The sequence below is a fragment of the Amblyomma maculatum genome, chromosome 2 (assembly GCF_055883805.1).
Source record: "Amblyomma maculatum isolate TAMU_Amacu chromosome 2, ASM5588380v1, whole genome shotgun sequence".
In the NCBI taxonomy this organism is placed as follows: domain Eukaryota; kingdom Metazoa; phylum Arthropoda; class Arachnida; order Ixodida; family Ixodidae; genus Amblyomma; species Amblyomma maculatum.
The window spans coordinates 185,268,315-185,285,018 of record NC_139345.1 but is presented as its reverse complement, the minus strand read 5'-3'; the positions used below and the strand labels follow the sequence as shown (position 1 = coordinate 185,285,018).

The 16,704-nt window shown below is 47.2% G+C and overlaps 1 protein-coding gene across 1 annotated transcript in view; it reads left to right on the top strand.

Moving 5' to 3' along the window:
• The window catches only part of LOC146200600 (tyrosine-protein kinase receptor Tie-1-like), a 39,676-nt gene extending 23,446 nt beyond the window's left edge, over positions 1-16,230 (top strand). Inside the window, exons 4-6 of the mRNA XM_084592404.1 lie at positions 3,752-3,910; positions 6,642-6,794; positions 16,223-16,230. Of these exons, the coding sequence (XP_084448530.1) occupies positions 3,752-3,910; positions 6,642-6,794; positions 16,223-16,230 (320 nt within the window). The remainder of the gene's footprint in view (positions 1-3,751; positions 3,911-6,641; positions 6,795-16,222) is intronic.
• Positions 16,231-16,704: the final 474 nt, after the last annotated feature.

Here is a 16,704-nt window from a genome sequence, read left to right as displayed (position 1 = left end):
TGACTCTGGGGCACGACACTTCCGGGTGTCAATCCCCCTCCCCATCTGACAACGGCAATTTGTGGGAAACATTTAGTGCAAAAGCACCCTTACGCTCACCACCACCAAGCATGAATCTTGTCTGGCCGTTCTAGTTTGTTCTTGCCGTCACTTTCGTTCTAACAAATACTGTAGGAGAGGATTCGAAATGGGTTCAATAGCCGAGTGTCTTAACCACTGAACCACCGTGGCGGTAGCTTTCGCTCATTGTAGCCCCGTTTAGGTAGGGTTAAAAATCCGTCATTTGAAGTTGCATGTCTCAGATGGCGCCATGATACCGTAGCCTCCGCGATAAATGTCCGTTGAGCCGTGGCTGATGGTGGAGGCTACGTTTAAACCTCCGCAAATTGACGCGGCGGTTCTCAGAGAGTACCACATGTACAGCTGAAACTACCCTGCGTGTGCTTTCCCAATGCGTGTGACCCCTGCCAATATTTTTTTCGTGTAATTCACAAACAAGACGCAATGTCTCATTACAAACAGCTAGTAAAATTGATTTGAATGTTTTGTTTGCAAATGGAGAGCAATTCATTGTCAACAGTCGCTGTTCCCTCAGTGCTTTGTTCCCAGGTCTCTATTGCCTTAAGAGCGTGAGCTCTTACTTCTCACATTTAGTGATTTCGCGTCTGTTTGTCAGGGTCTGCCACGTCGGCACCAAGGTAATGTGTTAGAATATCTGTAAGCCTGAAACAGGGTTCACCATGGTGGTTTGCCACTTTAGCCACCCAAGATGGCGGCTGCCATATGTGACGTAATACCACCCAACATGACGGCCACTCTGGGAAACATGATGCTACCCAAGATGGCGGCCACCAGGTCAAGTGTGCCATCTAAGATGGCGGCTACGTTAATGCTTACCAAAGGTCACGTGGCGCCACCCAAGATGGCGGCAACTTTAAGGCGCACCCTAGTTTACGTGATGCCACCCTAGGCCCATGCCTCCGCCCAATTATAAGGGGGGCGTATTATGGAATGTTACTATTGCAATATGCATACTTAATATCGGTTCCGCTATAGATACTCCTTCCTAACACCACATGCTGTACCGTTTCTGTACGCTCTTCGGTAAACATTGGGGCCCTATAGGTGGATGGACAGACGGAATTGTGTCTAACGTCTAGTTGAGTTCGATAGGGGTGTAATTACTAGTTAAAATCTACTCTCGTTATAATGTGGTAGTCGCACCTTCCTTCTTTTGGGGGTATGAAATGTTCACAAGTGTCTAACGATTAGTTAAGTTCGATAGGCGTATAATTACTTGTCTAAGTCTACTCTCAGTATAATGCGGTAGTAGCGCCTTCCAACTTTTGGGGGGTCCAAAATGCTTGCAATTAGCGTTATGAGGGCGTGGGATACGTATATTGTGAACCACTGGCTGTAGACACATGCGTGGGGTATAAACAATTCTTCTGGAAGGGATCTATGCTGAATGGGGTTGCGATGGAAGATAATTTCGATAGTTTAGTGAGTGGCGAAATCCAGGGTCTTCCGACGCCCCATAGAGGGCACTTTACTCGATAACGAGGTGGTCGGAAAGAGGGTACATAAGAAATGTTTCAGTCCGGAGAGTCATCGGAAGCGTGCAGACGACCCCGAGGGGAACTACTCTACACTTCGTGCTTTCAAAGTTCATCGGTCGTGGTTGAAATCGGAGGGTTAACAAAATGTGTTCAACTGCAAACTACTTCAGTGATCATTACACAGTTCTTCATTTAGGTAAAAACATTGTTGTTGACGGTGGTGATAAAGACGTTGACGTTGAAAAAGAAGGTGATAATGAAGAAGAAGATAGTGTTGAAAGTGATCAGTGCAGTTTAGAAGAAGATGATGCAATCGTGTGTTTAAGACGATGTAAAAAAGTTGAATAAAGACATGTCAAACGTACACAGACAGATTCAGCGTTCAAGGCATGCTATATTCTCAAATTCTATAATCACTAAAACCCATGAGCTAACGCTCTTGCACTTCAACGTCTATCAGACCGTGGCAGCATTTTGTTTGGTATAAATGTGGGACGTTTTTGCGAAGATATTGTGAAAACAAATTTATCCTTGATGAACTAATGTAAGTCTCTGAGAGCAAATAAAATTAAATATAACGTGGTAAAAGGTTCCTGCACGTTGTGAATTATAGTAAATATATACAATTTAAACCTTGGAAAAAAGAAAGTATTGGAATAAGGATCAGGTTTTGCTGGTGCTATATATTCGGGTGCCACCAGCAGAAGATACCAAATAAAAATATCTCAGGTTCTTGTCTATAATAAGAATAGCGCACCTTCCTTTTAGATTCTTGATTGCGTCACTATAGTTCTGCCTGCCTCATATTACGAACCTGTCAGTCGGAGCCCTTTAATCACCATTAATGTAAGCCACGTGCTTTGAACTAAAGTGATGCAAAGAATCTAGCGCGGCTACATGATAAGCCTGCTATATACATATGTACACAATTATTGCCGACGTACAGGTGCGGACATAAGTAAACGGAGCGCGCTTTTGCGCGCATATTAAAATCCCGCCTTCAGCACTAGAGATAAAGAAGCATTATTTGTCCAAGTGAAAGTGTACGAGTGCCTATTGCCAGTTCGCACATAACACGATCGCAAGTTTCAATATGCCACGCGTGCAAAATGTTAGAAGAAAATATCGTGCCCCGTTTACTTTTGTCGGCACCGGTGCCTGAGCACCAGTATTTTCATCACAGCTTCTCCGGGAATTCAACGAAATCGTCCTGGCTGGCCTAAATTCATGTAATAGTTTCTGATAATTGATTTTCTAATTCAAAGACTCTATAGAACTCAACCAGCCTATTTTGCTTTCCTTTGTCGAGATCAGCAAGTTGACAACATATTTTGCTAACACTTATAGGCCCGAAATATTTCTTGGTGGAATAAGCTCTACAACAATAACGTTCAGCAGCCGTTACTGACGTTGTTCGTACAACATACCGGCTCTGTGGTATCCATTTGTCGTAGCTACCATGCATTCGACGTGGTTATTTTGAGCCCGCCAGACTTGCATATCCGCTCCGCTCGAGCGTCGAATAGTAGAATATCTGATTTCCTTGCATAGAATGCTCTGGTGCCTAGTAAATTCTTTGCCTTCAATGTTCTGTCGGCTCTCAGTGACAATATCACCTAGACTACTGCGGTATTTTTTACTGCAGGTTTATCATAGAAGTTATTTTTTATATTTCTGATATTGTGTTCTAAAAGGAGTATTGCTAATGCTGGCAGCAGAGCCTCTGCTTGTACTTTTATTTTACAGCTTATTTTGCCTGTTTTGCTAAATGCTTTATTTTTTGTTTTGCTGTCATTGTTCGACACGAACGGACTGCACTAGAAAATGTCGGAACAACCTAATGTAATAAACGAAGAAACACAAAATCCACATTATGAAGCAATGAACAACCGCCATGAACTGAAAGCGAAAAAAGAACAATGGCCTATTGACCCACTACTAATGACACAGGTAATCATGACACAGCCTGTCAATATATAGAAATGGCTTAAGGCATGCATGGTATTCCAGGTTCTTTCGAGAAACTGCTCGAAAGGAAGGAGCTGGCGAGATGATACGAACAGTCCGTGTTATGGCAAGAGGGGTGAATTGCATTCTCCAGCCGCATCTGCTTTGCGTACGAATACTCACCCTGCGCTTGATGTCGATGATGACGGTATGCATGATCGATATTATCACTGCATTTTCCGTAGCTTGCGGAGACGACCGATTCGGCCGACACTGTGAGAAGCGCTGCTCGTACACCAATCCGGACCCTGACGTGAAGTCCTGCCGAGGGATCCTCATGTGCCTGCCGGACCCGTACGGCTGTTCGTGCGGAACGGGATTCACCGGGCGCTACTGTAACGAGAGTGAGTGAACAAGACCGGCAACGCTGGGAAGGGATCTGCCGTAACATTGCTAGTTCTTGAGCAAAAAGTGGCTAGATGTGGCCTCGATCTACTCACTATCACTTCGAAATCTCCAAAGCTCAAAGCAAACAAGTCATCATACTTCGCATGCTGGTTTAGCACTTCTCGTAAGAATAGTTTGTGCTGTAGCCTTTTTCATTCGGCAAAAACTGTTCTTACGAGCCTTTTTCATTCGGCGATCGAAAGGCTACGACTTTTTATGTTACATGATATGACTGTGACGTGACATGATGTGACATGTCTGTGATGTAACTGTACTGTCATCACCCATCCCTCTCTTACCAACAACTTTTATACCCATCTACCCTCTCCACCAGTGCAGGGTAGCAAACCAGTTCCTTTACCGGTTAACCTCCCTGCCTTTCCTCCTCATCTTCCTCCTCCTCCTTTTTCACTCGGAAAGCTTCAACCTCCTAGTATGCTATTTTTATAGCTATTACAGCGACACATCGGTCAAATGGCTAGGAGACCGGCTGCTTCATCTGCTAGCTTATACGTTAATAGATTCGAAATGCATACATGGTATACGGCCCCTGCTGAAAGCATGTTGCCCTTGTTTTATGACTGCCTACCATCTGACGTAAGTGCCTGCTGAAAAGATGAGGCACTGAAGGAAACGAGTAGTAGGCGCATCCTCTACAGTGGGACAAAAGGACAGTCAGTTGCAGGGAGCGGAAGATGGGGTTTGGGGTTCCGTTTAAGGCACCTTGTACTCAAGCAAACATGCCAAAGTCACAACTTCCTGCTACGCCAGGTTTTGTTGTTGACGTAATTGGAAATGAAGCCGCAACAGCGTTTATATAATTTTGCGTTGAATAGGATAAGGGAACGTTTTTAAGCCCAAGGTGTCAATTTATTAGTGCCTATTATGCTTTTTCTGCGGTATATAGTGATGATTAAATCTTGGTCGAAATTTTGTAATTCAGTAATAAAGTAAAATATTTTGGTGTCAACTGTTGAAATGTCGGCACTAGGCAATATACTTCCTTTGGGACTTCCCTCGCAGCTAGCCTAAAGTACGGTTCCCTGAGGCTAGGACATGTGTTCACTTACGTGTTTCATAGCTTCGTGTGATTATGCAAGCGATTTGGAGAGCCGAAAACAGTGTTTGAGGTTTTGCATGCTTCAAGATATCTCGCCCAAAACAGCACTCGGTTAAAGGCACGAAGAATTTCGCGCCGTTATGACTTCACCACGGCAATTTAGCACTTCACCAGCACTGAGGCAGCCATGCCGTTCACGCACGACCATTGAGGATGTGCTATATGCGACGCTCTCGTCCTCAAAGGAGTCATTCTTGGTAATATGGAATGCCCCGAGTATCGCTACAAATTGTTCGCGTTGGTGGTAGCCAAAAGTGGGGTGACAATTTGGAGCATTTTCTGGTGACTTCATCTCGGAACCATGTTTTTGCTCTTTTTTACATTTCTTCTGTAACAAGTTTGCCCTAAACCAGTGTTTCTCAAATGGTGATTTGCGTACCCTAGCGGGTCCACGACGTGCTTTTAGGGGTGTGCGAAACCCAACTCCACACACAAAAAAAAAGCACCGCTAGATAGCTGTGGCCTTGCTAGGCACAGTTTTGTTGGGTTAAAAGCATGGAGGTTCAAAGCCGACTTTACTTCTCAAAGATAAGAACACACGAGAAAAAGAGAGGATGTGTCTACGGCGTTTATTTATGCCGTCATCAATGAAATTCGATGTCTAGCTACACTGCTGGACGAGGCTGGAATGCAAAGCTTCTCGTGTGTCTCATGAGCGAGCGGAGTGATGTTGAGGGTATTCGAATCCCTTCTAACGGCATGTATACCAGCGCCTACGTGTCGCTTATTCCCGAAGTCAATGTGCAGATCGTGAAACGCTGCTTATCAAGTGCGCGTCTTTTGAGAGGCCAGTTTAGTTTTGACTCAATCTTAAACCCCGGTCTCAAGTGGTAACCCACCGCTTCCACTTGTCCACACGTGGTCTTCAGCACATCCACGGCTGAGAACTGAGCTCTAAACAAATGGTTCAGGCATTTCGCAGATACTGCTCTGCTGCGTTATCGCAGTCGAAACCATCACTTGACTAACGAGTTCCTATTAAGCTATCATTTTATTTACATTGTAAGGAAGTACATGACTGTAAATGTTTACCTCCATAGCGTGGATTAAATCAGGCGCCAGCACTGCAAGTTCCTTTGCTAACCGGATGCCGCTTCTATAAAGCTATAATATAGATGTATTAGAATAGAAACATGACAACATGATCAAAGAAACTGCATGCTGCACGTCAGTTTTTTGTTTTTGTTTTCTTTTTGCATCCACAACCTATTCGCAGGAGCATACGGATTTAAACCAATAAAAATAAATCATATAGATCTTGCAGTAAGCGCAGTGACTGAACTGCATGCATGCGCACTTTGGCAAAACAAGGGCTTTTTCTAATTGCTCTATTTACCTCAACAAGAATGACATATTACACTCAGATTGTACGGGATCTGTAACTGCCCCTGCAGTAACAATCTAAAGTTTACTCGTCGAAATGGTATGTGCAACTTTCTTCAGCAAGTGAACACAGCGTGAAACTGTTGAGGATTGGCATGTTTTTTGTGGCTATAAATATGCCTGAAGTTTGTTGGGAACACAGAGGAAACGTATTATATGTTCCTTCGCTGACGTCACTCGTGCAGCGTGCCCCCAGCACAGGTACGGCGCAGACTGCAAGCAGAGCAGAGTGTGCACCTGCAAGACGAGGGACTCCTGCAACGTCTACACCGGAACGTGTCACGAGGACGGCGGCGCCTGCCGGGACGGATTTAAGAACGCGCCCTACTGCGACGTCAGTGAGTCGCGCTTGAGCTCTGCATCTTTTTCTGCTCTGCTTAATAGATGAGTGTTTCTAAGGGACCATACTAGGGTATGATTTGTTTAAGGCATCTTGATTTAGGTAATTTAGGTAAGTAACATAAGCAACAATGGCGAGCTCGGCAGTTGGTTTTAGTTAGTTTCAAGTGACAACGCTTATAAGGACGCATTCTGGAAAGCTTTCTCAACCTGTGTGCGTACTTCTGCCGTTCCGCAACATAGTTTAGTGGGAGCGATCGTGCTATTACCGACCTGGCGACTGGCATTCCCTTTAACGAGCGCCCTGCCCAAAAGAAGAATTTTTATCACTCATCTATCCGCCTAGTAAGGACAATTTCGACTCGTGCGCTCCTTCTAATGTTCACAGTGATGTCCGAAAGTATCGACACAGTGATACACCAGTATGTCACCACAGTTATTACCGCGTTATAGCTTATGTCAGCGGTTGCTTTACTCACTGAGAGAAACTGTTCTGTCGTTCAGCGCAAGTGGTCACCCTTTGTATGAACAGTAAGCAAAGTTTGCGTCTCATTCTCACAGACCATCACGCCTTTTTTCTTCTTTTCACCTTTCTTTCATTCTTTGCATCTTTCTTTTCATTCTCCCTCTTCCCTGGCCAGTTTCTGGCCAATAATTGTACCCTCTTCCCTGGCGATTACTCGTACAACAGCCTCTAAATATAATGGCATGTATGAGCATCTATCTGTACTAAGAGACTGGATTCCTGTCTCGCTCTCCTGTGGAGATGCTTGACCTTGGAGAAGCTTGTACTGAGTTATGCTGCTTATAGATTTTCCAGCACATCAGTGACGAACAGCGCCAAAATGCGTCCTTATGATTCCTCACTCAAGAACGTCCAGCTCTGCACATCCAGATATGTTTCTGAAACTACCTCCTTCTTTGTGGCATGCTCTACCGCCGTACTTTAGTTCTGATCGATGTCGGCTCATCATCATCATCAGCCTGACTATACCGTCGTGACGCTGGAACTAAGTCGACCCGGCCTTCACTTGGTAGCGTGCAGAGACTCCGGGTTGATGAAGGATTGAATCTTCCAAATTGGTAAAATACATACAAGCAGGTTTAATGGCACCTTGAGAAAACTTATTTACATGAAAAAATAAGGCTATATCAGCAAAATGGCAAGCGTTAAGAGTTTATAGCGAGAAGCGTGTGGATGAGCCGTTTACCCAGGGCTCAGAGCCTCATTTCGTGCTCTGAAACGTCCTTAAATCCCCTATATCCAGCCCCTCTCTGAAGATGCTGACCAATCAGTTCCAGGGCACACCCCTCAGATATCGGCAACCAATCGAACACATTACTGCATTGATGGTCTGATGCACTGATTGCGCCAGTATTGTTTCATCGGGCGTGGTCACTTGTTGTCGGGTAGAGTTTGGGAACGGCGAAGAGGCAAATTTCGATTCTTCTGCAAAGATCCGCTATGTTGGTTCCGGCAAGTGGATTTCCTTCTCAGAAACCCAAGTGTACGTGCGCGCCACGAATACTGCTCCCAGCATTGTCCCTTTCCGGCAATTGCAACTCTTTCCTGCATTCACGGGAAATCCTCTAATGGCCGTAATCCTCATGCTCCTTTCTTCTCCTGTACGTCAGCGGACGTGTCACTTCGATAGTCTCCTTTGGACAATAGGCATTCCTCACTTGACAATAGCGCCTCTCGACGCGAAGGGTGAACAGTTGAACAAAAGCACTTCCGGCTTTTTCTCACAGGGCGACGTTTCTTTGTATTTTTCTTGACGTTCCCTTGACAGGGCCAACTTGGCAGTTGTAGGGTCACGACAAAGCAAAGCATGCTCACACAAAAAGATTCATGTGAACACGCTCACTTAGAGCCCTTGCACAAACAGCACATATCAATACCATGCCCACAGGCGCACAATAGTGCGCGCTAGCGCGGACCATGCACGGGCACAACAATACCCGCTGCAGGGCGAAGGCCACTCCCATATTGCTCCAATTAACCCGGTTCTATGCTAGCTACATCCACTTGACCCCTGCGAACTTCTCAACCTCATCCGCCCATCTAACTCTCTGCTGCGCCCTGCTACGCTTTCTTTCCCTTGGAATCCAGTTTGTTACCCTAAGCGATGATCGGTTATCCTCTCTTCGCACTACATGTCCTGCCCATGCCCATTTCTTCTTGATTTCCACTAGATGTCGGTTACTACTCTTCATTCCCAAACAGCTAGCCACCTGCTTGAAAACGCTGTGATTTGCAGTCAGCTACACACCTTACTGTGTTCGTGCGTATATTCGAATCTTCCTTTGCTTCCTATATCCTGGTTTACACCATACCGTCTGGTGGTGTGTTGGCGCTAGGGCTTTTGCCACAGAAAACCTGACCAGGTTGGCAGCCAGTCGTATGCAAGCGATTAATATAACTCTGGAAGTTTCAAGGGGTTTTGGGCTCGATATTGTCAACTTTTTTTCCCATGGTTCAGCAACAGCTGCATCACTATCACAACTGACTACGTGGCTCGAAACGCAAATCACGTACGTTGTTCACCAATCTGCTCTACTAATGGCATATATTTTCTCAGTATTACTCCCCATTGGACTCCTAATCAACTACTCCCCGACCGCGGGCGTTGCCTCCTGTCCGAAGGGTTTCATTGCATACTTTTTTCAAGTTTCACACTGCATTGCCTCGCGACAGCCCATCATCCACAAACCATATACATTACTAAGTCGCTTTATCGAACTTTGATGAACATGTTACTGATGTGTGCCTCAACAGACAGCCAAGAGTGCGGCATCGCCGTCTTGGCGTCTTGCCGATACTGGTGGCCAGAGCTTGCACCTCAGGCGTCATGCTAAACAAATAGTTCAACTATTATATGCCTAATGGAGATAATGCTGGGGACCTTGATATTATACCATACACGGCCTGCAACTTGTAAATGAATGAAGTGCATATCTGGAGTTCTACTGCTTCTTGCTGCAGCTTCCGTCAGTCCGCTGTCAGTGCCTCTTTAGGAAATGTTTTTCAGCGCATCGATATCTTCGCGAGAGAACCCTATCACTATCTAGAAAGTATGCGCCAGTCCGAATTACTTGAAACGATGTGTGGTTTTTGATCAAATACCTCCGTTAGTCTTTTTTGTTCCAACATTGTTCATGACACAGTCACTTTATACGTCTACGTCTTTCATTATCATGAGGTGGTGACAGGGCCGTTGACAATTAAGAGATGAGAGTGCACTAAAGAAACTCGTTGGGGCTGACTTGCGCCCCTGAAAAAACTAAACAATTGGGCGGTGACGATAACAGTAAGCATGCTCGCTGGCAGCTGAGCAGAGAATGCCCGTCGCGTTCGTCAACGTTCAATTTAAAGAGAGCGAAGAAAAATCTAGATAAAGCCGCAAGCGGTGACTAGCATAATCTGGAACATTGCAGAAACACACGCGAGTGGCCGGAATCTTCAGATCACGGCGCAATTGGCGCGACAAAGAATATAATAAAGCTGCGTCTTGCTACAACGAGCATGACAACCAAAGATATAGAATTGATCCGCGTGCCTGAATCAGTCATCAGGCCGTATGCCGACTGCTGTCGAAAAAAGAATAAAGATTTGAATGGTTCGTGGCATTACGCTTCCTAAAACGGCATTGACTCTGTGGTACACGTAGCCGGTATAACAAGCAAAACTATTTATACATCAGATAATGGCGCCCGTTTTCGGGACTGCTTGGCGCGCTCGACCCTGCCGGGGTCTCCCGGTGGTCCGCCTGGTTAGGTTGCCGCTTGTGGCGCTATCGTCAGTGGCACCCACAACACCCCCCTTTCTTGAAGAGTTTGATCTCACAGGTCCAGACGTTCTGGTCGCTTACACACACGTTCACTTCTTGTGGTGCTCGTGTCCTGCAACGGTTGCAGGTGTCTTGCTGTGCGTCTTCCTGGTCCTCTGTCGGTTTGTACAACGTAGGACCTTGGTTTTGATGTTGCCTGTGTTACCACGCTGTGTAATGCAGCTCCAGCGAGGATGCGCACCGCTGTGCCTGGTGGTAAGCGCTCTCGGCTCCGTACCTTGTGACGGGTGTCGTATGATCGTTTTGCACGAGCTCTGCAGGCTTCATTATTTTGTCTCAATTCGCTGTCGTCCCACTTCGGGGCTAGCAGATTCGAAGTGGTTGGTACTGTGGTGTTCAGACGACAACGCATTAAGAGTTCTCCTGGTGAAAACCCTTCCACGCTGGGTGTGGCCCTGTAGGCAAGCAGCGCTTCGTGTATGTTGGAAGACTTCCTCAAAAGCTGCTTTGCTATCTGCACAGCACTCTTAGCCATACCGTTGCTCTGCGGGTAGTAAGGGCTTGAGGTTGTGTGGGAGGCTCCCCAGTGATGCACTAGTTCTTTGAATTCTGTGGAAGTGAACTGCGGCCCGTTGTATGCGCGTATTGTCTGTGGAACACCCTACCGTGCAAACATTGGCTCCAAGACTAGGGCTATGTTTTGTTTAGCTGTCCTCGGCAGCTGTTCTACCTCGAAAAATCGGTAGCAGTAGTCTACTACTACAACATACTCTTTCCCCTCCAGCGTGAAGAGATCCATGCCGACTGTGTTCCAAGGGTGTGCTGGCAATTTGGTAGAAGCAGGGGTTCTTTTTCTGGCTTTCTGTGCTCTCTGCAAGTTGGACACTTTTCCACGTAGTCTTCAATGTGCTTGCCTATGCCTGGCCACCATATGCATTCTCTTGCCCTGTCTCGGCACCTCGTTGTGCCCAAGTGGCCTGCATGGAGTTTTTCCAGAACCTCTGCTCTGGTGTCTGGCGGGATGATTATTCTGTCGCCTTTAAATAGCAGACCATCAACGAGCGAAACCTCAATAGCCACCAGGACGTACCTTTTCAGTTCAGGTGACAGCCCATGCACAGTTGGCCATGATATAGTGCAGAAGGTAGCCACCCTGGAAAGTGTTTCGTCTAACTGGATGCTTGCCCTGATTCTGTCCAGCATTTGGTTTGAAGCAGGGAGCTGTTCAAGTGCTAATTCTTCAAACTCGCGCACTGCACTCTCGAGAGTTCTTTCTTTGTCTGCTGGTTTCCCAGATGGCTTCCGGGACAGAAGGTCAGCTGTGTACAGCTTTTTCACGGGAGTGTGGGACATGGTGTAGTCGTACTCCAAGAGGCGCATCCTGAAACATTGAAGGCGAGGACTCAGCTCGTCAAGTCGTTTAGTCGTCAGCAGCGGTATTAACGACTCGTGGTCCGTTTCCACGTGAAACGTTGATCCCAGCAGGTATTTGCGGAAATGTTCGCAAGCCCATGTGATTGTCAGTGCCTCCTTTTCGATTTGGGCATATTTTTGTTCTGTATCCGTAAGGGAGCGTGATGCATATGCTACAGGTAGGAGCGTTTCGTGCGACCGCTGTAGAAGTGCTGCCCCAAGACCGTATGAGGAAGCATCCACAGACACTCTGTGAGGCGACTGAGCATCGTAGTGAGTGAGAATCGGCGTCCTGCTTAAAGCTTGCTTGTGTTTGTCAAAACTCTGCTGCTGAGCTGGGCCCCAGTGCCAGTCGGAGTCTTAGTGAAGCAACTCTCTGAGAGGCTTCGTAAAGTCTGCTAGCTATGAAATAAATTTCGCTAGGTGGTTTGCAGAGCCCAACAGAAACCTGACTTCTGACACATCACATGGTGGGTCAAGCTGGACTATGGCCCTGACCTTTTCCGGGTCGGCGCTGACTCCTGTTGACTTTACGACGTGTCCTACGAATGCTACTTCTGTTTGTCGAAAGGAGCACTTCTCGGTGTTGAGGGTAACACCTGCATCATCACAGCTTCCTCAGCACCAGCAGTAGGTTGGTGTCGTGTTCCTCAGTTGTCTTCCCTGTGACAATGATGTCATTTTGTAGACAACTCACGCCATCTAGTTCTTCGAGCACACGGAACATTTCTCGTTGGTAGAACTCTCGCGCTGTGGAGATTCCAAAGGGAAGCCTCAGGAACTGGAACCTGCCAACTGGTGTGATGAAGGTTGTGTGTTCGCGTGAGTCCTTGGACAGTGGCACCTGCCAGTACCCTGCTCGTGCATCTAGGCGGCTGAAAACTGTTGCACCTGCTAATTTTGCAAGACACCCGTCCACCGTAGGCATGAGCACACGTTCGCGTATTATTTGTTGGTTGAGTTGACCATAGTCCACGCAGATGCGCAACTCATTGTTCTTTTTTCGTGCGACAACCATTGGAAAACACCACTCGGTTGCTCGCTCGATCTTCTGGATGACTTCCAAGTCTTCCATCCTTTCTAGTTCTTTCTTCACAAGTGGAAGCAGTGGAAGAGGCACGCGCTTAGGATAACTGACTGCGTATGGCTCAGCATCCTTTTTGACTTAGATGCGGTACTCAGTCTTCATGACTCCAAGCCCAGACGTTAGCTTTGGGTATGAGGCCAAGAAGTTGGGGACATCAGTTGATTGTGTGAGGGTTTCGTCTAGCTCAAGAGGGCGCTGTAGAATCCCAAGTGATTCTATAGCGGGTCGGCTGAGCAGCGATTCTTTTAATCCTTTGCTGATGAATACTGCTTCTTGGACTTCAGTGTTGCGCCAGGTGACTGTTGCATCGATGTAGCCAACAGTAGCTATAGCTGTCTGGCCTGGGCCTATCAACAACTGTTGCGTTGACTTGATGTGTCTCATGAAGGTTTTGTCGTACTGGTCGTGTGCGATTGCAGTCACATCTGCGCCGGTGTCGACCTTGAAGGTAAAAGGCAAGTTGTTCACGGTAGCAGTAATCCTCCACGGCGTGTTTTACAGCCCCTTTGATTTCGCCTAGATATAGCTCTCCGAGATCGTTTGGTCGTTGTCGGATACTCGAGATTTCATCGTTCGGCTTAGACATACAGACGCGGCCGTAGTGGCCTTTTTTCCCACACTGGTTGCACGCCTTGTCTATAGCGGGACACTGTGTTTTCGTGTGGTCACGCACACCACAACACCACTTGCAGCGTTCGTCTCCCGTCTTGTGTTTACGTTGAGGGCGCGACTCGAAAGGCACCTTCGCTTCGTTCCGACAACTTTTGACGTTTGTTTGGCCGCGAACTTCTCCCATGTCGAGAGGTGGCTGTTCGATGGAGCGAATTTTCTTGTGTTGAAGTTTCACGCTCTCTGAATTGCGGGCAGCTGTGATTGCTTTTTCGAGAGTCAGTTCTGCGTCAAGCTGCAGGCTCTCGCTGAGTTTTACGTCTCGCAAGCCGACCACGAGCCTGCCCCGAATCAGTTCGTCTTTGAGAGTTAAGTAATCGCATCTTTCGGCCATCTTGAACAGTTCAGTCGCAAATGCGTCGACGTTTCATGCTGGTCTTGTTTCCGAGAGTTGAATCGCGCTCTCTCATAGCTGACATTATTTCGAGGTAGGAAATGCTTTTCAAAAGCCCTCACCACGGCGGAGTATAATGTCATCTGTTCTTCTGTCAGTTTAAAAGCAGCGAGTACGTCCTCCGCTTCTTCGCCTATGGCGTGGAGTAATGTGATGATTTGCGTCGTCTCGTCCTGTCCTGTCAGACCGGATATGAGTCGGTAGCGTTCCCACCTGCGGTGCCATCGTGTCCAATCTTCGGGCTTGCGGAAATCGAGCTTTGTCGGCAGTTCCACGGCGAGCGGGTTGAACGTCATTCTCGGAGTGCCGCTCGCGCTGTTCGTTTGCGCAGCGAGTGTCTGGCATGACGCAGCAGCCGCTTACGTTGGGCTCGCTGTTCTTCTGGGTGTCACGCTGTGTTGGTTATCCAGCCGCTGCCACCCTGTGGTAGACGTGGCCGGTATAGCAAGCAAAACGGTTTATTTATACATCAGGTAATGGCGCCCGTTTTCGCTCTGCTTGGCGCGGTTGCCCATGCCGAGGTCTCCCGGCAGTCCGCCTGGTTAGCTTGCCGCTTGGGGCGCTGTCGTCAGTGGCGCCCACAACAGACTCTATGCTTACAAATAAACACAGAAATTAAACAAAATGCTAGAAAGTAAATTAACTTTAGCGTGCGTAATAAGGTTTGAGGAGCTACCGTGGACGAATTCTGGGTACGCCCGGCGTCGTTGGGATGAGGGCGTGACGTCGGGGTTGTAGTCAAGCGCTCCGAACCGTCGGAGGATGCTGTGTAGTTTAAAGTACCATTGCGACAGTTTTTTACTCACTCCGCGGCGTACCGATGAGTAAACCTCCACTTGGGCTCCCGGCCTGTACTCTGCACTGGGTCATCGCATATTGTATCGTCGGGCGTTAGTGCGTTGCTGGTCTTTTGTGCGCAACCGGTAAAGCCGTCGAGCTTCCTCTCCAAGCGGAAGGCAGGCGGCGACGTCCAGGTTCTACTCTGTAGTTAAGTGGGCCAATATTGTTTCGAGCGTCATGGTGGACTCCCTGTCCTATAGAAGCGGGGTCACCCTGCGTGCACTCCTGGACATCTATGCTATGCGCAAACATCACGTAAGGCAGGATGGCGTCCCAGGTCATGTGTTCGGAGACGACGTACATAGCAATCATGCCCGCATCGTTTAAGGCGCTCTGTAAATCCATTGGTCTATGTATGGTACGCTGTTGTACGTCGGTGGCTTGTATGACTGTATTCCGGGTTGGCTTGCGTTAGCTTGGCCGTAAATGCCTTTCCCATGTCCGTGATGAGCGCTTCTGGGGCGCCGTGTCGCAAGAAAATTATTTCGACAAAAAACTTGAACACTTCTACCGCGATACCAATCATTTGCTTCGGCGTAGCGAAAAAGATAGTCGGTGGCTAAGATGATCGACTTGTTTCCCTTCGATGAAGATGCAAAGGGGCCAGGAGATACATCCCAATTTTTTGAAAGGGCATGGTCGGGGCAGTAACGGGTTGAGTAGCCAAGTAGGTCTGATCGACGACGTCTTGCGTCGCTGACACTCAGGGCACATATTTTCGTAATGTGCAACATCAGGCAGCCGCGATCAGTACCACGAAGCTCGTAGGGTACGTGAGTTCATTTATGGTTACCATTGCAGTGCATCGTCCCGACGGAGTAATGCGTTTACGAATTGCTGTGCAAATCAGCGGACCATCCCAAGTGGTGGTAACTCTCCTGAGCTGTGAGGAAAATGGTGCATTGATGAATGAATAATCGACTCCGGTGTCCATTAAGACGTTAACAGCGCGACCGTCGTCAACATCGAGGTAACTTTTCCGTTTCCTCGTATTGCTTGTTGAAACTGTACATACTTGTACTGTACTGCATATACTTTCCTCTTGAGCGATACCGGTAAGCCGCTAATCATAATCAGCTAGTATTTGCCGAGTCCACATCATCCCAATCTTATTCTGCTAGTTATTTATCTTTCATCATCCGGATCTGCGGTTACTACCTGTCCTAATTAGACATATCCGTCTACGACCTCGAGTGGTTCTCTAACCCTTGGAAACTGCTTTTCCTTCCGCAGGCCGTTGAACATTATCATAGGCTTCCGCATATTGATTTTTAAGCCCACCTTTCTGCTTTTCCTACCTTCCTGCCTAGGGCTTCAATAATTAGGGGCAGTTCATCCCCTGAGCTGAAGAACAAGGCAATTTCATCCGCAAATCGCAGATTTCTGAGGTATGCTTTATCCTCCTTATTCCTAACTGGTCCCATTTCAAGTCGCCGAATACTTCTAAGCAAGATGTCAACAGTACGGGGCAATCCTGACTCTTACCTAACCTCTTTCTATATGGAAATTTTCTTGCTTTCTTTTGTGCAGAACAACAGTTACTGTGCAGCAGTTGTATATATATCTTCTAATACCTTCACATATGCCTCGTCTACACCCTGGTTTTCCAATGTCTGTCTGACATCCGATGTTTCTACTGAGTGAAATACTTTTTGGTACTGAATAAATGTATGTTTAAGGGCTGGTTATATATATTCCGAGCATTTTTGTATCAC